Below are 27,570 nucleotides of genomic sequence, written 5' to 3'. Positions count from 1 at the left end.
CAACCACTAATTCCGACCTTACATTTTATGCTAATCTTAAAAATTAACTTTAATTAAATATATTTTTAATATTTTGTTTTTCAATAGTTTATTATGTGTTAATTACAATTTAAAATATTTTTTTAAAAATAATATAAAATATTTTTGTTATACAATAATGTTATAAATTTATAAATTATTTGAAATATGTAACCTATCTTAAATAGTTTATAAATTATCATAAATTATTTTTTTAATTCATTATATATTATACTAATATTTTTTCAAAATAACAATTTATTTATTAAAAAGAAGTTTATATATTTTAAACTAATTATTGAACAGAAAGAAACTGTATTTTCCGATAAAGAAGATGAGAAAAAAATCGTGTCTTTCTCTCTCAAGATCGATCGGCGAATCCTTTTCCATGGAGAAATTTATTAATAATTTTTCTACAACTGGAGAAATGATTGATCTATTGGAGAAGATGATCAAATCCTTTTGCAGAGCTCCGTAATCTCCTTCTTTCTCTATCTATCTATCTATCTATCAATATACTCAGGATTTCATTATTGTTATAATTGATCCACCTTTCATCGGTTTAAGAACATCCAATCTTCGAATGCTTGCAATTGATTGAACCTACTACTTCAAGGCGTTGATTCGGAGAAAACTCGGCAATGACAGAGTTCTAGGGTTTCACCGTTGGACAAAATTGGTAAGCTGAATCCACATTATCGAAAATGTTGAAGCAAATTCTAAGCAAAATCCCTAGGAAATCATCAAAATCGGATTCAATTGGTTCACCGAGAAGAGATTCATCTGCCCGCGGCAGTCAGGTTTCTTCCAATTTGCAGCGAACGACAAGCGGTACTGTGTTTTCGTCGCGAACAGCAAATGTAGTCAAACGGATCGCGAACGGGACTGTTTTCCCTGCAGCCGGCGTGGGAGTTGTTGAGCCTCCTCCTCCATTATTATTATTATCGTTCAAAGATGTACCAAGTTCAGAGAGAATCAACCTGTTCATCAGTAAGCTAAATCACTGCTCTGTAGTTTTTGATTTCAATGATCCAAGCAAATGTATACAGGAGAAAGAACATAAACGTGTAATTCTCATAGATCTCGTAGATTTCGTTGCTTCTAATCCTCCTAAATTCACAGAACAAGCAATCATCTCCATGTGTAAAATGACTGCAAATAATCTGTTTAGGTCTTTTCCTCATAACAACATTAGGTCTGCTACTACTATCATTGAGTTAGAAGACGATGAACCCAAGTTTGATCCTGCATGGTCCCATTTACAATTGACATACGAACTATTACTAAAGTTCATCACATCACCATCTCTAGAAGCAAAAGTTGCAAAGAGGTACATAAATCATTCATTCATCTCTAAACTGCTAGACCTTTTCGATTCCGAAGATCCAAGAGAAAGAGAATGCTTAAAAACAATTCTCCACAGAATCTACGGGAAATTTATGATCCACAGGCCTTTCCTCAGGAAGAGTATGAGCAATGTGTTCTATAGGTTCGTGTTCGAAACAGGGAGTCGACATTACGGAATTGCAGAGCTTCTGGAGATTTTAGGGAGTGTAATTAGCGGATTTGCTCTACCATTAAAGGAAGAACATAAGATCTTCTTTACTAGAGCATTGATTCCTTTGCATAAGCCGAAATGTCTGGGGGTTTACTTTCAACAATTGTCGTACTGTATTACTCAGTTCATTGAAAAGGAACCGAAAATGGCGAGTATTGTGATAAGGGGGTTGTTGAAACACTGGCCGATTACAAGTACTCAAAAGGAGGTGCTTTTATTGGGTGAGATTGAAGAAATCTTGGAAGTTATTAGCATGGCTGAGTTCGAAAAGGTTATGGCTCCATTGTTTTGGCGGATTGGCTGCTGCATTAACAGTTGCCACTTTCAGGTAAATTTATCTTTACATTTTATTCAATTCTTAAAGTTCATATTAGTAAAGTTGCCTCGGATTTGATTTCTTACCAAAATAAAGTAGCATAACTGGAAAAAGAAGAAGAAACACTGAGGATATATCGATTTATTTGGTTTTAATCCAAGATCTTGTTTGATGTGGATTATTTGAGATTATTTCCAAAATAATCCATAATTCAATCGCTTTTTGAATCACAACAATCAAATCATCGTCCAAAATACTCTTATAATGCTATTTTGATCATTTTTCCCATAATATTAAATACCAATGCTATTTTGATCATTACCTCAAACAATATTTTCATTTCGAAATAACCCAAGTTCAAACAAGGCCCGAATAATCTTACATCAAAGAAGACCTAAATCATTGCCTTACTAAAGAAACATCACAAACATAAAATCATCACATCACCTAAATTCTACATGACTTGATGATCGCGTTGTTTATGTCTTCATGATTTTCCATATACATTATTTTATTAGTAGTAGTCGGTTTTGGATGTTTTTATTTTGACGTGGTTTATTTTGGAATTATTTTCAAATAATCTACTATTCAATCAACCATTACAGGCTGAATCACATCATTCAAATGATTAACTAAAATACCTTCATTATTTATGGACTTGATATGTTAGAAGCTATAAGGAAACACTTTCAGGATTTGGGTTTGGAAAGAAAACGTCAATAAATTTATGAATATATGTCTAGTTAAGTTATGTTTTATAACGTTATCTCATCTAAATCAACATCCGAATGAGATAGTTAACCAAAAGAGTATTTTCAATCCGGATCTAGATAAAGATCTAAAAAGTGTATCCCATTTTAAATATAAGGATAAAATGGTCATTTAACCTAAAAAAAGAACAGGGTTATTTGTAAGGATACATCACTCAAATTCTCTGGGATTGTTTCTATTTTATTTTTTTGATATCTTTGAGCTCTTAATTTTTATTTGGTTCCAATCATTTAGGTGGCGGAAAGAGCTCTGTTTTTCTGGAACAACGATCAAATTGTGAACCTTATTGCACATAATCGGCATGTAATCTTACCAATCATATTCCCAGCACTCGAGAGAAATGCTAAAAATCACTGGAACGAGTCTGTGCTGAACTTGTCCATGAGTCTAAGAAAGATGTTCATCGATATGGACGATTCACTATTTATGGACTGCGAAACGTATTTCAAGGACGAACGAGAGAAGATAAGCGTAGAAGAGAATAAACGCAAGGAAAAATGGGAACGCGTTGAGAAAATGGCAAAAATGCAGCCGGTTACAGGTAAAACCGCGGTAATGGTCACTCCTTTTGCAAATTCCATAACATGTTAAATGTGGTGGCATTTGCTTCTTTTTTTCTTTTTCTTTTTTTGGAAGGATGAAACTCGTCAATTAAGGAGTCACACTTTCCACTTATGAAGCAAAACACTCTAACCACGAGCTATACTAGGTTGGAGGCCTTTCCCTTTGAAGAAGGGACAAAAGGGAAATATGTATTATCCTTTGTTTTGAAGAGGAAAATCATGTTAAAAGCATGTTGTTGTAACTTTTTCATTGGTTCTCCCAATTTTCTAATGATAAGTTAGTTAGAGCTTGTTTGATCTTGGGGTTTATTGAAAGATGGAGAAATGCAAACTCAAAAAAATACTAAGGTTATGTTTGGACGTGTATAGTTGGAAATAGAATTGACATTCTAATTTTTCATTTTTGCTACAGAATTGAAACATTTATTATATGGAGAATGTTAGTTTGGCCTTCACAGTTATGACCCATATTTCAACTTAAGATTTTTAGTGGGAATTAAACTTAAGACCCATTTGAGTTATCGTAATGGGTTGTGTTTATTTGATAAGTTTGTTAAAGATCTATGGATGAGTTTTCTTAGTCTTTTTGTTTATTTGTTCTCTAAGGGTTCGAATGGGCAAGTATTTAGGGTATATTTGTATTGTAACAAGAGGGTTGAGAGGATTATAAGGATTGAGAAATAAGTTCTCAACCAATTAAATTATTGGGCTTCTTTTTGGAGTTATTTCTCAATTTTGAGGAATGTCTCGATCTTGAGGGGTGTTTTAGACAGGTGTTTAAGTCTTTGGAAGTCTCAATCTTGAGGAGTGTTTAAGTTGAAGTCTTTTTTGAGTTACTTCTCAACTTTAAGAATGTTTCATCTTTGAGGGGGTGTTTAAGTCGGATTGGTAGGTGTTTAAGTCTCTCAAAATGAGTTGATGGTTTGTCTCAATTGTAATAGAAGAGTTGGGATGTGTTTTATTATGAAGTTATGGTTTTTCTTAATATCGTTGGACTACATAATCATAAGAGTTAGTTATTTTTCGTACAATTTAGGTTATTTATAGATTTTTTTTCTTTTGATTCAAAACTCATGGTAAAGTACAAGAATTCATGTCTTCAAAGTCATGGTTCAAGTTTTCACATCAGGATCATTTTAAAAAAAAGTAAATATTTTAGCAAAGTCTGAAGATGGAAATGGATGGAAAGCGACATAACATAGGCAAATAAAATCGAGTAAAAGGTCTAGCAAAAATGAGGTAAATGATGATTAATGCGTCTTCAAAAATTCTTTTGTTTAAATGATTTTGTTTGTTTTTGTTTAATATATTTTTATATATATAATAATGATTAATAATGATTTTGTTTGTTTCTGTTTTTGTACTGTCACTCAAATTTAAGTTTGTGTTTTTGTTCGTTTCGACTTCCTGTTTAGCTAGATTGATTTTTTTTTGTCTCGAATCCTTATAATCCGAATAATATTAACAATCGTTGGTGGGTAATTTGTTGCACACTCTCTAATTGTGTTAATGATCATTTCTTAAATCTGTATGTTCCCTTCTTAACATCAAATGAGGAATAATTAATCTGAATATTTTTTTCTCAATAAGGAGTTACTAGAAGTGGTCTTTCATATGGAGACATTTTTACATGTATACTAACATTATTTATATGAGTTTTTTACTCTTGTGGCCATATATAGATAATCCATTATTATCTCATAAAATATTTTTGGCGTTGCAGTTAGGGGTGTTCAATATTTGGTCTGAACCAAATATCCGACCGAATTTGAATTCTTCGAATTCGAATTTTATTTTCGGTTTTCGAATCGAATTTCAAACTAATTCGAATTCAAATACGGTTTTCGAATTGGTTTTCGAGTTTGAGTTTCAACTCAAAAACCAAACCGAAAACCGAATTCATTTTTTATTATTTATTTTTTCTAAACTTAGCTTAAGAAAAAGTTCAATAATCAAATTAGAATATTTTGAATTCAAGATTTAATAATAAAAGAAAAAGGAAATAAAAGCACTAGTGGTCTAGTGGTAGAATAGTAACATGTGACAGTACTGACCCACGAATTTAGTTTGAATTCGAATTATTCGAACCGAATATCAAATTCGAATTCGGTTTGGTTTAATTAAAATTTATTTGAATTCGGTTCGGTTTTCGAATTGTCTAAGAAAAATAAAAATTCGAATAAACCGAACCTTAGAACTCGAATAACCCGAAAACTGAACCGATGAACACCCCTAGTTGCGGTCATATATAGATGATCCATTATTATCTCATAGAATATTTTCGGCGTTGCTTACTAACCATCGGCTAATGATAATTTTAACTGTCTTCTAGAATATTTAGTAAAGCTTCTTCCGACTCGGCTTTAATAGATTGTTAGGTTTGATCTGCGTCAACACTCATCGTTTATTAACTCAAATGAGTTCATCTTTGGAGTGACTATCAACAAACTATATGATTGTTGGATTCTTTCAATTAAAATTTTAAAAAAAAAAATTTAAATTTTTTTATATAATTTGATATTTAAATCATCAATTGTTTATTTTAATTTTATAGATGTTATTTTATATTATTATTTACTAATGAATTTATTAGATGTAACTCTTAAAGGAATTTAATGGGAAAATTCATTATAAATAAAAAAAATGGATAAAGACACTTGAGGACCATGTGTTTTAAGAAATATACATTTTATCCGTCGTTTAAAAAATATCTAAAAAATTATATGTGTTTACTTTCAACTAGGGCTGCAAATGAGTCAAGCCGCTCGGGAACTACTCGCGAGTTGCTCAGTCAAAGTTCAACTTGAGTTTGACTTTGATCGAGTTCGAGCCGAACTCTAACTCATATAATGTTTGTTTGATGGTTTGTCGAGCTTTTTTGAACCTGATAATATAATATATATTTTTTATTTATTTAATATTTTTTTATTTTCTCTTTTTTCAAATCACATATAATAGGCTCAATCCATATTATTATATTATATTATCTAATTTTTAGTGTATCAATCTACGTGACTCTTCGTTTCTTTTTCTTCTTTCTCTTCCGTTTTCACAATTTCTTCTTCTTCATCGTCATTTCTTTTTTTTTTCTTCACCATTTCATCTTTTTCTTAATTTCTTATTTTTCTTCACTATTTCATTTTCTTCTTCTTTTTCCGTCTTCACTATTATTTTCACTCATTGATAATAAATTGATTCAATTTTCAATATTATATTTATCTATAATATTTCTTTCATTCATTCACAAGGCTTACAGGTAAATTAAAATATATCTGTTTTCACTTCTACCATAGATAATTTTGATTTCCTTTTGTATTATGAAAAACGTAAATTAAAATATATCTATTTTCACTTCTACCATAGATAACTTTAATTTCATTTTGTATTATGAAAACTTTGTACTTATATGATGAATATAGAAAAACACTATTAATATATATATATATATATATTAGAATTATATTGAAAAAAACAAATTTAAAAATGGAATATTATCAATAGCAAATCAATAAGAATAATTGATTTGCTACTTGACTGAAGATTTGTTGTTGATTGTCAAATCAATTATAATTGATTTGATTTTTATTTTATTGATAAATTTGATTTATATTTTATTTATATTTTATTTTATTGATATGTAATTTTCACTATTTAAACACTAAATTTCTGATGTAATACATAAGCAAATACAAAAATAAAAATATTATTTTCCCTATCTCAAAATTTTATATGGTATCAGAGCCAAACTTTTGTTCTTGAGCTACAAATTTAGTCTTCATACATCCATCAATAGTTACCTTAGCCATTGATGGAGGGCTCTAATCATTATTATTATTATTTTAGTTTTTAATCCAGCGAAACTCTGGCGTTTCAAGCCAACTCGCTGTCATCAACATCCGGCGACACTCCGACGTTTCAAGCTAACTCGCTGTTATCAAATTTCAGTGAAACTTCGGCGAATCAAAGCTAACTCACTAACATCTAGCGAAACTCCGTAGTTTCAATCCAACTCGTTGTCATCAAATTCTAGTGAAACTCCAGCAATTTAAAGCCAACCCACTGACATTCAGTGAAACTCCGGCGATTCAAAGTCAACTCGTTGTTATCCACATTTCATCTCATCGGCAACACACTCTTCAATCTCTACCCAAGGCTCTATTGCACCCTTCTATGTTACATCCCGCAATCAAGTGGTTGACATACTCACCAAGACGATTCGAGAAAGTATATGGCAAGTTCTGCAGTGTCAACATCTACTACCCAACTTGAGGGAGTGTAGAATTATCTTGAAAGGAAACAATTCCAAGAATTGAATATTATCAGTAGCTAATCAATAAGAATAATTGATTTTTACTTGATTGAAGATTTGCTACTGATTGTCAAATCAATTATAATTGATTTGATTTTTATTTTATTGATATATTTGATTTTTATTTTATTAATATTTTATTTTATTTTATTAATATGTAATTTTCACTATTTAAGCACTAAACTTCTTAGGTAATATATAAACAAATACAAGCAATAAAAATATTATTTTCCCTCTCTCAAAATTCTACATGTAGAATTTTTGAGATGGGGGAAATAATATTTTTATTATTTGTATTTGCTTGTGTATTATATAAGAAGTCTAGTGCTTAAATAGTGAAAGTTACATATTAATAAAATAAAATATCAATCAATTATAATTAATTTGACATTAGCAATAAATCTTCAATTAAGTATCGAATCAATTATTCTCATTGATTTGCTATCGATAACATTCCATTCTTGAAATTGTTTCCTTTCAAGATAATTCTACACTCCCTCTCAAGTTGAGAAATAGATGTTGAGACTGCCCAACTTGCCACATACTTCCTCAAATTGGCTTGGTGAGTATGTCGGTCACCTGATTGCGGGATGTAATATAGAGAAATACAATAGAGCTTTGGGCAGAGGTTGAAGAGGGTATTTCCGATGGGATAAAAAATGGATGATAACGAGTTGGCTTTGAATCGTCGGAGTTTCGTTGGATGGCAGTAAGTTGGCTTTGAATTGTCAGAGTTTCACTAGAATTTGATGACATTGAGTTGGTTTGAAACGTCAGAGTTTCGCTAGATTACAGTGAGTTAGCTTTGATTTGCTGGAGTTTCACTGAAATTTGATGACAATGAGTTGCCTTGAAACGTACACTGGATGTTGATGACAACGAATTTGTTTGAAACGCCGGAGTGTCATTGAATGTTGATGACAGCGAGTTGACTTGAAAATCGGAGTTTCGCTGGATTAAAAACTATAATAATAATAATAATAATAATAATAATAAGTTAAAGCTCTTCATCCATGGTTAATGTGGCTCAAAGAACAAAATTTTGGCTTTGATACGTAAGAATTGAGAGAAAGAGAGAAATTATATTTGATTTTGTTAACTTTGATTTTCTTTTGTATTATGAAAAATTTATGTTTATATGATAATATAGAAAAACACTATTATATTATATTATATTATATTATATTATATTATATTATATTATATTATATTATATTATATTATATTATATTATATTATATAAAAGATATAATAATTAGTATATTAGGTATAATATTAATATATTATATATAATAAAATGTAAAAAAATGTTAATATTTTATATATAATATGAAGGGATAAAAAATAATAGTATATATATTATATATAATATATTGAGAGAAAAAATGAATTTATAAGATTAATAATATATTATAATATATAAAAAAAAAATAATAGATTCTAGCTATAAATAAATTTATAAATTATTGTTATACTTGCACCCAAATAATTTAAATATGTATAATAATATTTAATATAAACATGTTTAATATTTTTTTTTTTTGGCAGTATCTACTTTTTAATGTATAAGTTAAATTTTAGATATTTTTTTAACATTTATTTTTATATTAATTATTTTTAAGCTTAAATATTCCATATTATTGATTGCAGGTAAGTACGTGTGTTATGCTTGAAGAACAGACTTAAAAAAAATATATATTGAATGTTCAAACAATTTATATTATTTTGTACTTTAATTTTGAAATTTTTTGTTTTAGAATTTTGATTAGTAAGGATGGTTTGATGTTTTTGGAGTTTGGACTATCATTTTTGAAATTTTGAATATTTATGATTGTTTCATATTTTTATTTTGAAATGTCATGTTTTAAATGTTTAATATTTATGAAAGTTTGATATTTTAATTTTGAAAATAAATTTTGGTTTGAGTTCGAGCTCGAGTTTGAGTTTGAAAATTTAATTTTAGTTCAAACTTTTTGAGTTGAGTCGATCTTGTAGGTTAATAGTCGAGTTCGAGCTCAAATTTATAAACTCATTCGAGCTCGACTCGGCTCATTTGTAGCCATATGCTGGACACATTAAGAAAGAATGTAACAAATATCGTGATTTGGTTGCCAAGAAATATACTAAAGGTACATTTCTTAATTTTGTCTATTTAGAGATTAATTTAGCTTCCGTACCTAGAAATATTTGGTGGGTAGATTCTGGTGCTACTACTCATATAAGTGTTTTTATGTAGGGTTACCTGAGTCATCGGTTCCCAAGTGATGCTGAAAGATTCATCTATGTGGACGATGGAAAACGGTGCTCGTGGAGGCAATAGGGAATTTTAAATTATTGTTAAAAACTGGTTTTTATTTGGATTTAAAGAATACATTTCTTATATCATCTTTTAGACGCAATTTGATTTATGTTTCAGCTTTGGACAAATCCGGTTACTTTTGTTCATTTGAAATTCAAATTTCAGTTTATCTTTAAATTCAAATACTGTTGATACTAGTTTGTTAAATACTTACGATAATTTATACTTACTTGAACTCTTTCATTTTATAATGAAACCCTACACGTAGAATCACGCGGTACTAAAAGAAAAAAATTAATAAAGAAAATTTGGCAACATTAAGGCACAGAATGTTAGGTCACATTTCAAGAAATAGAGTTGAAAGATTTTTGTCTAATGAAATTTTGGATTCCCTTGATTTTACAAACTTTGATATCTGTATTGAATGTGTAAAGGGAAAACAGACAAAATCAAAAAGGTTAGGTGCCAATAGTCATCGGAAGTTTTAGAATTGATTCATACAGATATTTGCGGCACATTCCCTTCGGCTTCTTGGAATGGACAACAATATTTTATATCATTTATTGATGATTATTCTAGATTTGGATACCTATACCTTATTAATGAAAAGTCACAGTTCGTAGACGTTTTTAAGTCGATAAGGCTGAAGTTGAGAAACAACTCAACCGAAGAATTAAACTCGTTAGATCTGATCGTGGTGGTGAATACTACGGTAGATATGACGGCTGAGGTGAACAACGTCCATGACCGTTTGCTAAATTTCTAGAGAAATTTGGTATCGTCCCACAGTACACTATGTTTGGGTCACCTAGCATGAACGGTGTATCTGAAAGACGAAATAGGACACTTAATGATATGGTAAGAAGTATAATCAGTCATTCTACCTTATCAGAGTCACTCTGGGGAGAAGCATTAAAAACAACAGCATATATATATTCTTAATAGGGTACCCACTAAAACAACTAGTAAAACACCTTATGAACTTTGGACTGGATGAAAGCCTGTTTTAAAGTATTTACATGTTTGGTATTGTCAAGCTAAGGCAAGGCCTTATAGGCCTTTAGAAAAAGAAATTAGACCCCAAGACAGTAAGTAGCTATTTTATTGCTTATTCTGAGCGATCAAGGGGTTATAAGTTTTACGATTCCACAGAATCCACACTAAAGAAAATTTTTGAAACGAGAAATGCGGTATTTTTTTAGGATGTAGAGTTTAAAGAGAGAAATAATATAAGTGGCATTGGTTTCGAGGAGGAGGAATCTTTTACTCAGTCTTCGACTCAGTTAACTTCTCTTGGCGATGTGCAGGTTTCCATACATGTCATTGTTCAAGAAACAATTATGAATCCTCATATGGACAATGTCGAACTCCCCTTATTCAGTCTCAAATTTAGGAACAAGTACTTTTGCAAAGGTTCACTAGAGAGAGAAGAAGTGCAATATCAGATGATTTCATCGTATTTCTTCAAGAGCATGAGGAAAATTATGGTACGAGTGAGGTTGATCCACTCACTTCACTCAAGCTATAAATTGTTTCAATTATCTAAAGTGGATCGAAGAAATTAATGATGAGTATAAGTTCATACAAGACAATAAAGTATAGGAATTTGTCTCATTACCTGAAGGTAAGAAACTCATTGGTTGTAAATGAATTTTTAAAACTAAAAGAGATTGAAAAGGTAATGTGGAGAGGTTTAAAGAATGTCTTGTGGCAGAGGACTTTACTCAAAAGGAAACTATTGATTTTAAATAGACTTTTTCTCTAGTTTTATCGAAAGACTCTTTTAGAACAATAATCGCACTTGTAGCATATTTTGATCTTAAGCTACATCAAATGGATGTCAAAACAGCGTTTCTTAATGACAACATTGATCAAATGATTTATATGATGCAACCAAAAAATTTAATGTCGGATGACTCTAAAGAAATGGTTTGCAAATTGACAAAATACATTTATGGACTTTAAGCATGCTTCTTGTCAATGGTACCATAAATTCCATGAAGTGGTTATCTTATTCGGTTTTGAGGTGAACACTGTAAAGAATTGTGTGTATTATGAGTTCAGTGGAAGTAAATAGTGGAGAAAAAAATGAAATGTAATAACCTTGTAAATATGTATGAAAAATGGTGAAAAGAAAAAGCTTACAAAATTAAGATTTTGACTTTTGACATTTTATTTTATATTTTAATATTAAAATAAATAAATAAATAAATAAATATATATATATATATATATATATATATATATATATATATATATTATCAATGCTCAAACAAATTCTACAAATCATTGAGCAAGTATGAGCAGAAGCCCGGCTAAAACTTGATCAAAATCAAGCTCTGACTGATTGACTATGCTTACAAATTTTGACATCTTACAAAATATAATTCCATACATGTTTATCACTAGAGCAAATGGAGACTAATATATATGTATCATTACTTTTATTAAAATTAAGGTTTTGTTTGAATATTTATAATTAATATTAATATTAAAACTATAATCTATTTCTTATATTTAAAAATATTTTTTCAATATTAAAAATGATAGAAGGAAACTTAAATTATATATATTCAATTCTATTCAAATTATGAACTTATTTCAATACCTTGTGAAGAATCTTATTTTGTGACATTCCTAACTATGACCCCAACAATCAATCACATTTCTATATATGCAATAATAATTAATAAATAATAATATAAGTTTATTTGGTAATAACATGAGTCTAGGTTTTATTGTACGGGTGTGAATATATATAATATAAGAGAGAATCAAAGCCCTTAAATTATCATCACTCTTAATCATCATCATCATAAAAATCTACATTTCCTTCAAAGCCTTGTTCATCATTTTCATATGCAATTCCACCCTCTTCTTCGATATCTTTCTCTTCGAAAGCATCCTCCTTAGATTCATTATTCTCATATCCGGTATCATTTCGACTTCTTTTAGGTTTATCATCGTAAACCTATGTAAAGTCAAATCATAAGAGAGATAGCTTCGAAACATAATTAAGAAGTAAATGTATTTGTCTTTCCTTCATTATAACAAAAACACTTGAATCAAAACAAATCAATCTCTCAACCAAACATGTATAATGTATAATTCAGAGGCAAAACGAAAGGATATTTCAATGCCCAGCTCCAACCAATCTCAAATGAATGTATAAATAACATAGGGTTTATTGGCATTCTTGCAGATAAAGAGTTTGTTCGATGGTGGGTTTTTCAAATAAACGTATTTTGATTAGAATTAAATGATTGAAATGATGTTTGATTATGGTTGAGTTATAATCTAACCTAACCGAACAAGGCCAAAGGTTAAATGGTAAAATTGTAAACATAAAATAACCCATTTGATGTCTAGATATTTAAGGATCACAAAATACAATAAATGCACTTTTAGAAACTATACTTCAATCATGTAAGCAAATGCCTTTTTCAACTTATATGTTAATGACTAAAATAAAATTTTAAAAAATAAATAAGAGGGTAAGAACTATGTACCGGTTCATCGAAAAGTTTATCCAATGCGTCATAGTTGATTTTTGAACTAAGCCTCTGCAACAAATCAACGTTACATTCAATCAACATAATCATAACTGCAGTAAAGCTAACATGTATAGATTCCAAATGAAAATTATTAAATAGGTTGACATGTTGAGATTATTTGAACTGAGATCTTTTAAGTCATTTGAATCTATTTTAACAGTTTTGACCCATATGTCATTTGAAGATAGGTGACAAAGAAACAGCTTGAAGAAGAAAATTTTCAGTTAACTTGGAATGGAACTTGGATAGGATGAAATGGGGAATAAAGAAGCTTGCATACCTTTTTTGTTAACATTTGTTTAGTGGCCTCTACAGCAGATTGTGGTGGAGCTGTTGGACGCTTTGCATCTGTGGTTTGCCTCCGTGTTTTTTCCTGAAAATGAAGATAAGTTTTAACAAATTTTCTTTTTTTCTGGAGTGTTGGCTAATTTGTGAATCCAAAAAACTGTGGCAGCACACAACCTTTTGCAGCATAAATCAGGACAATAAGCCATATTTGAGACCACGTTTAGAAACAGAAATTTAGTGAGACAAAAATTCATAAATCTATTGCTAGATTCTCATCTGATTCCAGATTTGAGATCCAGTTTCAAAAAACCCAAGTGTATCCAAATAGGCTAAATAATTACAATAAAAAAAAACAAGGTCATTTAAGTTGCATAAAGTTGTCGCATCATATTGAACTCCACAGGAGGGACATTTGTGTCACAATAGTAGGGTGAGTCGAAGGATTCAATAACTACAGCTATATATATAACTAGGCAATCAATTTACCCATCAGCCAAAATTAATACAAATACTCCATTGATCAAAAGAAACAATCCAATACCATATGGAGAAACATAATTAGGACCAATTTAATAGTCAATTGAATCCACTTTACCATTTATTAAGTTGACTACCTACCAAGATATAGTATCCTTTTCTAATCATTCTAGGAGCTTGAAAATTAAATGAGAGAGTGACTAGGTATAGTTCTCACTTCTCAGAAATGTAGAGTAAAGAAGAACCATACTGAATAAACGGTTCATGAACTAATAAAAGAAATCTATGCAAACAAAATAAATGTCCTTGGGCCAGATTTACCTACTCTCAAATTACTTTTCAACCCCATAAGTGCAAATTAAGCTGAATTAACAAAGAGTTGGTCAAATCAAAAGAAATGCTTCCCAAAGTGGATTATGCCAAAAACAAATGCCAATTTAAAAACTACCTTCTTAGCTTTCAGTTCAGCAACAAGCCTACATGTAGCTTGAACCTCCTCAGGACAGTTGCTTAAGTTGGCATCACGAATTCTTTGTTCAGCAGCTGCAATTGCTTCCTTGTCAGCTTGTTCCTTTGAAAATAAATTAAATTGAAATATTTGTTAGGCAGGCCAACAAAATAAATCAAGATACATCGATACTACGAGAATGATTTAGTACAAAACAATCAATTAACATTATACATGCTTTCTCCATTACACAGGAACTTGGTATGCAGCTTTATAATGGGTTTTTTTTCATTTTATTGTTGCCCAAACTAAAGTTTATATTGCAATAAAAACATCAAAACAAGCAACACTTAGGGGGAGTTGTGCGGTGTTTTTTTCTTTTTGCGCAGAAGATATATTCTAACATAAAGTATAATAATCTCTGATAGAAAAGTTGGAGTTCAATTATAAGGGACCCATAAAAGCTGTAATTTTGACCTAAGAAATATAGCAAGCAATGTAGCAATAAATGGATTCCCCTTCTATGAAATGCTATAGAAGACAGCCTAAAGATCAATCATGTAGCACATCGAAAATTAAAGGTATGATCATTGATTTTATTATAATTTGTTTACTCTAACAAATTAGTCTCAAACTTAGGATGTAGAGGGATAGCAGTTGTTGACAATTAAAGTTACCTGAAGGTATTCCTTATTCATTTCTTCCCAAATAATCTTTTTAAAGTGCGTCTCCTCCTCGTTATGAAGGTAACCATCAACCTACAGATTTCAACTGTAATCAGGAGTCTATTATGCTTACAACAGGGAAAATTAGTAGTAGATATTCAAGAAACATTGCACTGGGAAGCAAGGGAACTAACGAAGACAAAGACAGACATCATCAATTTCGCTAGCATAAAACTAACAATTTGGTCTACAAATAGGATATCTGACTTGAGAAACTGAACAAATTTATGACTTTTTGTAACAACAAACAGAAAGAATGGGGTAAGAAAATCAGTAAGCGTGTTGAATTGAAAAATATATTCATCTTTGGTATTTTCAAGCTTTAGAAAAATAAAGATCATGAACAAAAGTGAAATAGAGAACTGTTAGTAAGTGCAAAATTGAATGGAAGGAAGAAAATAAATAAATAAAACATGATTGAGAGTGAGAAATCCAGACCTCGGCATCATCAATATCAGAAAGTGTTTCTGGGTCTTCACAATCTTCTGTAATCCCATCATATTTCTGACTAGGACCAGTTTCATGTCCTGTAGACTGCAATTTATTGATCAGTTTTAAACCATCCATTCTCATACCATTGTCAATCAATAACATGAAATGAGGTAAATAAAATCATCAAAACTAAATTATTATCTAGATAACTATTTTATATCAACATAAAGGTCATAAAAAAGATTAGTGATGAACTTGAGTTTATTTATGAAGAGGAAGCAGTAGAGATAGAACACTCTGTGAAGAAGAAGAAGCAGAAGCTGCCTTATAAGTTTATATAATCTGATGGATCAAATACAATAGATACTAAGCATATAAAGAACTAAGTGCCAGGGATAGATCATTCCAACAGGTGGAACATATTTAACAACTAGATCCGAAGGAATAAAAATCCACTTAGAAGGAGAAATGGTGAAGACCTAAGTGATCCATTTGACATGTTTTCGGCGAGATTAAGAAACTAAAGAAAGAGATTGAATTTATGTGAAATAGTCTAACTAGGTTCATTAATTTCAAGATATATTAAAATAAATTAGTTGGGATATTTTAGAGATTTTGATTCACCGTAACTTCAGATAATAGAATAAATTAATTGAGATATTTTAGGGATTCCGATCTATCCTAATTGAGGGAAATCAAATCCTACACTTGTATAAGTAGGTATAAACTATTATGAGAATAATCTATCAAAAGTATATCTCTCCTCCATTTAAAAATTCCACAATTTGATAATTATTTACAGATTATATAAGATAATTACACATTGAATCTCCTTGATAGAAAGAATACTCTGGTCAGAATATAGAAATGATCATTGGAGGCTTCAATATGTATCAAATTCTAAGATTTGAACAATAAAGAGACAATACACATGCACCTGCACTTAAATCTCTATAGACAGAACCTACCTCGTCATGCCCAAAACATTCGGATGATTCATCATCAATTTTATCGGACTCCATTTGCAGTCTTTCTCTTTCTCTAGCACGCTGAAATGCTGGAGGATTTGTCCCTCCATCTAATCCTCCTGAAAGTTTTTGGAACTGCATTAAGTAATTACAATCATCAATTACAGCTTCATACAGAGAATCACTGAAACATTACAATCAAGAGAATAAGAAATTACATCATCATAACAGTTTTTGCATAATCCATGAGCATGATGAGGTAGTCCATCCTTCTTGTGTTCACAAAGTAGTTCATTCATGGAGGATTCTTCCTTTGGTTCTTTTCTCAAATCCGTCAATGCTTCAAGTTCCTTGGCTTTTGTATTGAACTCCTCAATCTAGTTATATAAACATATGAATCAATTTTTACCAATCAATAAATGGCATGTATGAGATCTGAAATGTGTTCACTGACTTATCAATTTGAAATACATTAACAGGAGATGAAGTAGGTAAAGGATAACACTGTTAGCAACCTATGTTAATACAAATAGGAGAGGAAATATCATAAGAAATGCAATCCAAGATGATAAATCAGACAGGTACCTCAATTGTCATCTATACAAAGCTAAGCCTACTTGTAGAATTTCAATCTAGTCGTGATTGATCGCATATGGTGATTTTAGTTGATTATGTTTGATTATTTCCTAAATTAGTAGAGCTGAACATGTAATAATCAATGAAGAGTGTTTAGGTGATTCCAAAATTCCCAGTTTTGGAGCAATAAACGATCCACAAACTCTATAGTCGTGATTGATCACATATGGTAATTTTAGTTGATTATGGTTGATTATTTCCTAAATTAGTAGAGCTGAATATGTAATAATCAATGAAGAGAGTTTACGTGATTCCAAAATTCCCAGTTTTGGAGCAATAAATGATCCAAAACTCTCTAGTCTTCCTCAAGCTTTCAGCAACGTCCAGAAAAGCTAACACATTAGTAGTCTAGATATACATTTGTTTTCTTTTAGATAATATAGAACATCGTGCAACTGTCCAGAGATGCATGTATTTATATACCATATCCAATAAGATAACCACTTACAACCTTGTCATCATAATTGTGGAAAAATTAAACTTAATCTGCAATAATAAGTAATGATGTTCAGCATGTCCTTTTTATATTGATCTTATTATCCATCTTCAGCATTTTATAATGTAAATTCAAAATTTTAACAGATATTAGTTTATGAATATACTAAGGGATTAATTAATTTAGCCATGGGAACAGAAAAAATCACTAACTAAATATTTGGATATGTTTTTTTATCAATTTACTTTTAAAAGCAGATCCAAAAAAAATATAATACTAATATAAAAATATAAAATTAAGGGGAAAAATAACTAATAAGATACAAGAGAATCTTTGGGTTTGTGTTTTATATAAATGGAGAAAATATACACTTCATCTTATTCAGGGACAATAATGCCTTATTATCAACAGCTTATTAAGGGATAAGTATCCCACCTTGTAACACCAAATAAGAAAAGAGGTTACTTTCATTACAAGTTATCTAGTAAAATAAATAAGCCCAAATACTTAATTTCAATTAACTAGGTCCAGGAGATCGCCCATCCAATTCAAACAGAAACAAACATAGTGGGACTATACATCCCTAAAATGTTAAGATGTTCATAACTAAAGATTCAGTTAATTCCAATTAATTATTATCCTTGAAAATGGAGACTCATAGCTCAGTGGTAGAGCACATGAACACATGTTCTCAAGGTCATGGGTTCGAGTCTTCACACCCGGACCATTTACAAAAAAAATATATATATATATTATCCTTGAAACAAAGAAAAGTAATTTAATAAATTAAAAGCACATTGTTAGGATTAGGATTGATCATGCACTCTCTACGACCCCTCTTTCATTATTAGTCTTATTATGTATTTATATTAAATAAGTATACAAAAAAGCTTGTAGTTGAGTGGGTAGAGTGTTTAATTCTCAATCAGAAGGTCATAGGTTCAATTCTTATCTAGTGCATGTTTTTATTTTCTCTCCGAAAGAAAAAACCCAATGCGTTCCATGTCCCTTTATTTGGTACATCATGTCCTAACTATATTTCTTTCGCTCGAGGAGAAAACATAAAATCCAAAAAAAAATACACAAGGATTTTGAGATGAATATAGGACACACAAACCTTTTCAATGAAATTGCAAATATATGACAAATGTAGATGTGATTTGATATAAATTACCGTTAATCCTCCTGACTCTGTATTCTCGAACTCAATTAATCTCTTTGTTAGTGTACTTTCGCATATATGGACAACCCTCACCTACAAGAAAAATATTAACCTATGAGTATTGTCCCACCTTTTATCTTTGATCAGGACCACAATAATCTTGAAATGATTATTGATCCATAAACCTCTTTATTTACCATGTTCCACATGGATCAAGTGTATTCTAAATTATCCATTCTAAACAGCATGTAACAGAACTACTACTGACCCAGCTTGAAAGTAAATATTTGACATTCCTGTAACAATTGAATCTCGGATCTAAATTAAAAGAGAGAAGCTCTACTTACAACTTCTGATTTTGAACACTTGAGTCCGTATGAAAGAGCAGAGATGTAAAGTGCAGCACCACACAATCCACTGGGCTTTCTTCCAGTCTGTAACCACATTTCATAAATCAATATGGTAAAGGAATTTCCTCTAGAAAATTACTACATTCACCCTTAAAACATTTTCTCAATTTTGATTTCTCAACTCAAACTCATCATGTATTGATTTTACCCCCCTCCCAACTAACGAACCACTACATTCTACCCCTTATAACCAAACTAAAATTTAAAACAGCTTAATTAGTTGGTTGGACAAAAATAAAGTGATTTCATTAACTGGAGGGGAAAAAACAAAACAAATTCAGTTTGACATAAGAAATCAATATTTGAGGAATAGTTCCAAGCGTCAAACATCAATTTCCTTAATTCTCATCCATGTAGAAAGCCACTGGATATTTATTATCATGAATGAAAACCGACAGAAAATATGAAGAGCATGACAGACCTGAATCCAGTCTCTCTTCATGCTAGCAACAATACGAAGTGCAGTTCTTGAAACTTCAAAGTTCCTTCCACCCAACAAACCTGCAAATCAATTAGTTCCTACTGGCATCAATTAATGCCAGAAATAGACATAGCAAGGCTCTTTACTCTTTAATATATTTAAAATGGCAATGCATATAATGCAGAATTGGCAACATAAATTTTGGATAAGTGTGAGCATATAAATGTCATTGCACCTTGTCTGCATACATTTCTTATATAAAACATATAATTTCTTTCATCAAAACTGTACAACTGATAAACATTAGTCTAGCTTGAGAATTTCCACAAAAATTCAATACTCAATATTTGACACAAATCTCATAATAAGTGCGTTTGACTTGAGAATTTCCACAAAATTTTAATATTCAAGATTTGAGATAAATCTCTTAATAATCAATCACTTTCATCTACAATAACTTGATATGATTCACTATAAATTTTGACTAAAAGCTCTCACATGTTCATAGGCCAGGAAAAGTAGACCTATAAAGGGCTCTAGAAAGTAAACCACGTCAAAACTTTTGAAACCTTTATTCTGAAATTGTGAAAAATAGAGTCCGTTTAAAACAAGGTATAGTAGAGGGAATCTATACAAATTTTGACTAAATCTCTCATATGTTCACAGACCTGTAAAACTTGTCCTATTTGAAAAGCTCTGGAATGTAAACTGAATGTCAAAAAAATTTATACATCCTTTATTCTGAATTGTGCAAAATAGGGTTGGATTAGCAGGAAGGATATGAGAGGGATAGAAGGAAGGAAACAAATTTTGTATTCTACTCTTGTTGGATGTCACTATCTCATGTGAGGGTCCCTTTCGTTCCACGTCATGTGGGGATAAATATTGATTAACTGCAGATTAACCAATTACCCTCAAAAAAACAATAGCAGCATTGGGCAAAGCAACCTCCAACCAAAACTCTCTTCATTAAAGAACATTTATCTTAAGATGCAAAACTATAAACTCACTAGTCGTAACTCAAAGTTTAATGCACTTATACATCAATACCCATCCCTACACTCATAAAAAATCTTAAATAGAAAGACAAGGGCAAACTTTGCATCACAAATTAGTCTTGAAACTTAGTGCAATGACATATGTATTGAAAAATAGGCATATAAAAACATGTAAGGCAGGATAGTAATAGATTTACTTTTTTCCAATATCAAAATAATATCATTTTTAGAGCGATAAAATATTGAAAATTGTCAATAATAAACAAATCAAATTTCATTGAAATGGTATTAAAGAGGTTGCATTTTTATTCCAATGTATACTTGTTTCCAAACAAACACACCAATGATAACTCATTGTCAGAATATCTTAGTAAGATTTTTATGTGACATCTATGTATTGATGACAACTATCAGTTGATGATTAGTTATCCCAATAATTGGCTGATGTCATGAGATATTAGAATCCAAAATAATTCCCTTGTTTATCAACCATGCTATTGACCAATAAGTAGCATGTGTTTATCATAACAAGAATGTTGCTAATAGACTGTTCTAAAATGAGAAAGCAAAGAATGATTCACAATTTCTGATAACATACATGAATGGTAAGGTCTAGTCAATTGTATCATTATAACAAATGTGAAATAACATGTTCAAACAATTATATGAACAAATGTAATACATACGCTCGCAATATCTATGAATGAAGAGGCTGGGATCTAAAGGTTTTTGAACAATGGGGTGCTCTTCTAGACTTAGAAGTTTGCAGAGTTGCAAAAAAACAGCGCCTAGCACGTAACTGCGAAAGCAACAAACAGGTTCAGTGGATTCAAATAACCAAACTCAACAATGGATGTACTAAAAGAAGTCAATGTGGATTCTTACACATTGGTCCTTAATTCATCTGAAAAGTCAATAAGGAGATACGGCTTTTTCTTCTCCCTGAAGAAAATAATAAATATCAAATCAAAATTGCCACATAAACCCATTACTTTGCACATCTACAACAATAAATGAATAACGAAAAGAAGTACTTGAACCCAGAGTAAAAATACCCCCTCTATACAGTTATATTTGTTCCATTTTGACATTTTATGTATTTTTTAAGTAGATGATGTCTTTTAGAAGGAAAAAAAATGTCCATGCCTTTTCATGTTGGAAAAGTAATGATGTACTACTAGCTGTAATGTGAAAAAGGCTTGTTTAAAGGATAAAACAAATTTCATTGATTCATTTAATCGCGAATATTACAACCAAATGGTGAAAACCCATTCAAAAACAATTCAGTACAAGTTATGAAACTCAAAAAGCATCCAAAATTAATACGGGACTTATAAAAGGATTTAGATTTTGATAGCCAGAAATGGGAGAGAAAGAGATAGAATGCAAGCATTACAATCATTGACTTACAAATTTAATTCCTAACTACATACGAAAATCAGTTTAACTGAAGTATCCTTACCGACAAGCAATATAAAGACAAGCAGCACATACTACATCTTTTCTTCGTCCCTTTGTGAAATTCCTCTCTAGAGCAATCTATACTAATACCAAAAACGATAGTTTCAGGAATAAACACCTAGTCAACCAAAGTTAAAGTTAAGCTGCAAAAACCACACCGTATAGAATACAATAGCCGGACCAATTATCATGTCATCATCATCCATTCTCAAGTTTGTTGTCAAAAACCTCATATGTTCTCGAGCTGCAAAAACAAAGTCAACAACATACATACTAATTCATAACCATATTCAAAAATCATACATGATAATGAATTGAACCCATGAACTCTAAAAGGTTAAAGATTGGCTTTTAAAACAAATACTACCCACCCACCTTCATCCAACGTCCTTACACGTGAATTTGAGTAATATCCTTGGACAGACCTCACATTAGTTCCAGCTACTTGACTCTGTAAAACCAAATATAGAGCAATTACAAGCCAGAAACAACACAATTGAAATAGATTTACTAAAACAGTTCAGTTCAGACCTGTCCAGAGGAGTTTTTTACAAAAGTAGCTTCAGTTGAAAAATCTTCCTGTTCAACAACTTTTCCACACTCAACGCAACATCTGAGAAGAAAGAAACATTATAAATCATATAGTTTATGGATACGCCTAATCTGATAAAGAGCTTACTTACACGAAACTATCAGATAAATGAGTAGGAACACTTCGTGAACAATTAGAACACCAAACCAAAGCCATTCTCCCGTGTCCGTATCAAGGCAGAGATTGTACCTTCTCCTCCTCCTCCGAAAGAAAGAAAAGAAGAGGAAAAAAAAAGGAGTTGTCCCGTTCGATCGTTCGTTGCCGGTGATTATAGAGTGAAATATAACGGTTCTAGGGTTGAAGAATGAGGAATGGTATCGAATTCGAGAGTCAACTCGCGAACTCGATCGAGTTCACGAGTGACAGAAAGTGGATAAAGAGTGTGATCAGGTATTGACTCGGTTAACTCGTAAAAATCTTACCGTTATGAAAAATCAAGAGGAATTATTTCGTTTATCGTTCTTCTTCTTCCTTCAGATCACAAAGTGCAGATTATTATTCGATCTTCATGGAAACGTTAATGGAGATCGGGAGCGCCTTTTGAATCTGCAAATGTGAATGAATGAAAGATAGAGAGAGGATTAAGATATTGGAGATGGCGGTAAGGGAATATGTATAATTTTAGGGTTATATTGTTTTTAATATTATTGTAATAAATATTTAAATTAATTGAACTTTTATATAAATAATTTATTTGATAAAAGGATGGTGTAAAGACTCGAAACAATGACATTGAATACGTCAATTCTTGTATTTACCACTGAGCTATACGTCTTCTTAATAAATTTTATAACAAAAAATTAAACTAAATTTAATTTTAATTTATTGTTTTGACTTTGTCTACAATTATAGATAAAAATCACTTGCAAATCCGAGATTTATTATATATATATAAATAAAGTGTTAAAAAATTTTGCGTTTTTATAAATATGTAATATTATATATAATTATAAAAGTTATTGATAAAATAATATATATATATTATATGATTATATATTTATATATAATTAATAATAAAAGAGAATATAATATATAGTGAAAGAGAAAATGTTTATATATATAATTAATAATAATATAGATAAAATATATTTATATATAATTAATAATAGAAGAGAATATAATATATATGGAGAAAAAAAAATGTATATATATATATATATATACGATTAAGAAAATAATAAAATTTATCTTATTTTTTTTATTATATATATATTTTAGAGAGAAAAAATTTAATTCATTAAAAAAATAAAATTAATTAATTATGATTGAACTTATTTATAAATAATTTGTTTATATATTATCTAGTTTTATTATATATATTATAAGTGATGAAAAATAATTATTATTTATTATAAATGAGGAAAAAAATTGTTTATATATATTATCTATATAATTAATTTGATTTATGATTGAATGATTTAAAAAGAATTATTTATTAGAAAATATATATAAACATTTTATACGATAATGGATAAATATATTTATATAAAATTAATAATAAAATTAATTAAGAGAAATATATATTATACTTGAGAAAAAAAAGATTAAAAAAAGATAAAATAGAAAAGAAAACCTGTCTAATTGTGGAATGATAAATGATATTGGATCATCTTGTTATTTATGATCTAACAACAAAACTTAATCGAAAAACAATCAAACTAATAATTCTTAAATTTTTAGTAAAATCTGATTGCAACCCAAAAGTTTTTTTTATCAATGTTATTTGTTTTTTAAACAAAATTAATGTGTCTTATATTATCAAAATTTCCTAAAACTAAAACTAATGTAAACAATTTGATTATACATTCCAATATCCAAACTAACCAATCCATTAACCATAATTGTTGGGAAGGATAACATATGTTCTTATCTTGTACCAATACAAGTTTTCTAATTAAGAAAAGAGAAGTTCATACCAAAGAACCCTAATTATACACAAATGGAATTACAAAACCATAACATAATTCTATCTAAGATTGAATAATAGGCAATGTAAGATCAAACTCAATCTGCAAACGTTGATGAAGAGCCAAATAAGGAACTGCCTTTTTCCTTTCTTCATTCTCAAGTTCTTCCAATGGTATAGCAGCCAAAAACTTCTTCAAAAACTCTTTACAACTCTCCTTTCCTCCTCTACAAACAATCTCCTTCCTTTCATCTTCTTCATCATCAGAATCTTCTTCATCCTCATCCTCATCTGTTGTTGAATCTTCTTCATCATCTTCATCATCTTTCACAACCTTCCTATGAACACTACTCGATTCATCAAACCTCAATATAAAAGCTTGATTACATCCCTCATACAATCTCTCCCCTAATGTATCAATTATATAATAAACATCCTTCTCAACTTTCAACACAAAGAAATGATCATTCCAACTCACAATATAGATACTACTTTCCTCATTTTCTGAAATCTTATCCCATATATCATCAAACGACATCCCGAATCCTTTCAAGCAATCGAATTTCTCTGCCCCGAAGAAACCCACAAATGATTTCTCCCGACAAACCCCTACCGGCCGGAGACCGGCTCCCAGGACGGTTTCCATATCGAAATGTTTATCAGGGAACTGGTTTATCAAATCCTCTCTTGAACACAGCTTTCTCCATTCGGATGAACCTTCGATTATCAATGTATCGAATTGAGATTTAGTCGGAGTTTCTTTTGGATGTGAATGAAGCCAGTTAGATATGACCGTGACTAGAGCTGTGCAAGCGCTTTCTCCGGCGGCTTTTTCGCTGCATTGATCGAATGAAGATAGGAAAACAGGGGATGTTAAGATGGTTTTGTTATCTCTGCTTACAAATTCCTTTAATTCCCATTCACCATCGTTATTGCCGCCGGAAAAGGGTTCGACGTCGACGTCGACGGCGGCGGTTGACGGTTTAACTTTCTTCCTTCCCATGAAGAAGCTTAATCGTCTTCTCTTCCATGAAAAGAATCTGCCTCTTTTGACTTGATCTGGATCGGTTTCTTTCTTGGGTGATTCATCTGAGTTGAAATTGACTGAGTCATCCGAGTCGATTTGATATTCTTCCGTTGTTGATGAATCGGCCATGGTGTGATTTTGACTAGCCGTTACTGATGAATCTTGTGAATTTCTGATCTCCACAAATCGAAAGCTTATCTGCATTGAAGAAGTTGATTCATTCTTATTATTAATAACTTTTCAAATAATTATTCAACAAAAATAAAACTTACCGTAAGAGAATGAATGATATTGAAGAAATCAGAGAACAGAGATTGCAATAATATAAAAATATAGAATTTCAAGAGTTTATATATATATAACAAACTCTTCCTTAAAACCCTAATAAATATAGAATCTTAAAAGATATTGTAGAATCCTAAGAGATATATAGAATCCTAAAATAAATATAATTCTTAAAAAAATAAAATCCTAATAAATATAGAATTTTAATAAATATAAAATTCTAAAATAAATATAATTTCTACAAATATAAAATCATAATAAATATATAATTTTAATAAATATAAAATCCTAATCCAATTAAAAAGACTAAAATAATATATCTTTTAAGAATTATTTAATTTATAATCATAATTTGTTAAATAGCCCAAAATCAACTCATGGTGATTACAAACTATAATTCTAAATATTAAATAATTAAAATATTTTTTTTTTGAACAAAATCCCCAAAATACCTTGGTCAACAAAATTAATTAGAAAAAAGTTGATTTAAAGTAATTAATTTAATAAATATATTTCAATATTAATGTTTATACATATAACTAAATAAAATTAACTACAAAAATAATATACTTTTTTTAAGGCGTTTTAAAATTATTTTAATAATAAAAAATAAATATAACGGAAAAGAAAACGTACGGATAAGACGGCGTTTATATCTTCGCCGGCGACGGTTAACTTGATCGGAAACTTTTTCACGATTACGGTTTCTACCATTTCCGAAGCGATTTCAGCTAAATTCACGTTCAATTTCCCGATTACAGTCAATTTAGGTTTTCCATCTATCTTCAATCCCTATAATCAAAGCTTAATTTAGGTATTAATAAATTTAGATCGACAATCGCGAAAGAGAGATCGATTTACTCACGTATAACAATGTAAACGATGCAATCCAGGTGCCACCGACGATCGGAAATATGCAATCGTTTTCGAATTTATCGTTCCATTCGATGATCATAGGTTCGTCTTTCTTTGCCGCTACCGTAGCGGCGGTTGAGACGTGTTTCGGCTGTGATGAACGGTTGAAATTTAATGGAACGAGACGATCTAAACCTGGCTTAGTAGCGCCTTTCCATTTCATCTCAATCGTCATGATTTTCTCAGATCCTTGATCGGAGACGGAATCGGAGGCGGCATTGACAACGTTGTCGATGAATTGTTCGATTTTGATTTGATTGATCGTGACTTGAAACTTCCTGGTGGACGTCGATGAAGGCTGCGGCCATGGAGACCATTTCACCATTGTTAAGGCTAGAGGATTTGTTTAGAGAGAGAAAGAGAGGAATTGATACAGAGAGAGAATTTGTGAGGAGAGAGAAAGGAGAAATGGGGAAGACGAGATATATACGTGGCGAGTGACACGTGGAGTGGTCAAATTGCGTGTTTTGCTATTTAGCGTGTCTCGTCATCATCCAATTAGAATCATCCACGTCATCATCTTGAATTGAAATGAGAATTTTTTTTAATTTTTTTTCATATTTTTTTATGTACGCGGAATATAGAGTCCGTTTCT

The 27,570-nt window shown here is 30.5% G+C and overlaps 3 protein-coding genes across 3 annotated transcripts; 1 reads left to right on the top strand and 2 right to left on the bottom strand.

Moving 5' to 3' along the window:
• The first annotated feature begins 346 nt into the window (after positions 1 to 346).
• On the top strand, positions 347 to 3,683 carry LOC124928604 (serine/threonine protein phosphatase 2A 57 kDa regulatory subunit B' kappa isoform-like). Its single transcript, XM_047468844.1, has 2 exons — positions 347 to 1,904; positions 2,898 to 3,683. The coding sequence occupies exons 1-2, from the start codon at positions 723 to 725 to the stop codon at positions 3,252 to 3,254; spliced, it is 1,539 nt and encodes a 512-aa protein (XP_047324800.1). The 5' UTR covers positions 347 to 722; the 3' UTR covers positions 3,255 to 3,683.
• Positions 3,684 to 12,485: 8,802 nt separating this feature from the next.
• On the bottom strand, positions 12,486 to 23,393 carry LOC124928581 (transcription factor IIIB 60 kDa subunit-like). The gene is made up of 18 exons (XM_047468818.1): positions 22,934 to 23,393; positions 22,782 to 22,863; positions 22,626 to 22,701; positions 22,409 to 22,494; positions 22,252 to 22,328; positions 21,675 to 21,731; positions 21,476 to 21,588; positions 19,792 to 19,871; positions 19,308 to 19,394; positions 18,973 to 19,053; positions 16,945 to 17,103; positions 16,727 to 16,861; positions 15,765 to 15,860; positions 15,279 to 15,359; positions 14,602 to 14,724; positions 13,669 to 13,761; positions 13,344 to 13,397; positions 12,486 to 12,805 (listed from the first exon to the last, which is right to left on the bottom strand). The coding sequence occupies exons 1-18, from the start codon at positions 22,996 to 22,998 to the stop codon at positions 12,635 to 12,637; spliced, it is 1,716 nt and encodes a 571-aa protein (XP_047324774.1). The 5' UTR covers positions 22,999 to 23,393; the 3' UTR covers positions 12,486 to 12,634.
• A 1,311-nt stretch (positions 23,394 to 24,704) lies between these two features.
• On the bottom strand, positions 24,705 to 26,880 carry LOC124931273. Its single transcript, XM_047471705.1, has 2 exons — positions 26,697 to 26,880; positions 24,705 to 25,973 (listed from the first exon to the last, which is right to left on the bottom strand). Exons 1-2 carry the CDS (start codon positions 26,772 to 26,774, stop codon positions 24,813 to 24,815), a joined length of 1,239 nt encoding a protein of 412 aa, XP_047327661.1. The 5' UTR covers positions 26,775 to 26,880; the 3' UTR covers positions 24,705 to 24,812.
• Between the last annotated feature and the right edge of the window lie 690 nt (positions 26,881 to 27,570).

This window comes from Impatiens glandulifera, chromosome 3 (assembly GCF_907164915.1).
Source record: "Impatiens glandulifera chromosome 3, dImpGla2.1, whole genome shotgun sequence".
Classification (NCBI taxonomy): domain Eukaryota; kingdom Viridiplantae; phylum Streptophyta; class Magnoliopsida; order Ericales; family Balsaminaceae; genus Impatiens; species Impatiens glandulifera.
This window is presented reverse-complemented; position numbering and strand designations above follow the sequence as displayed.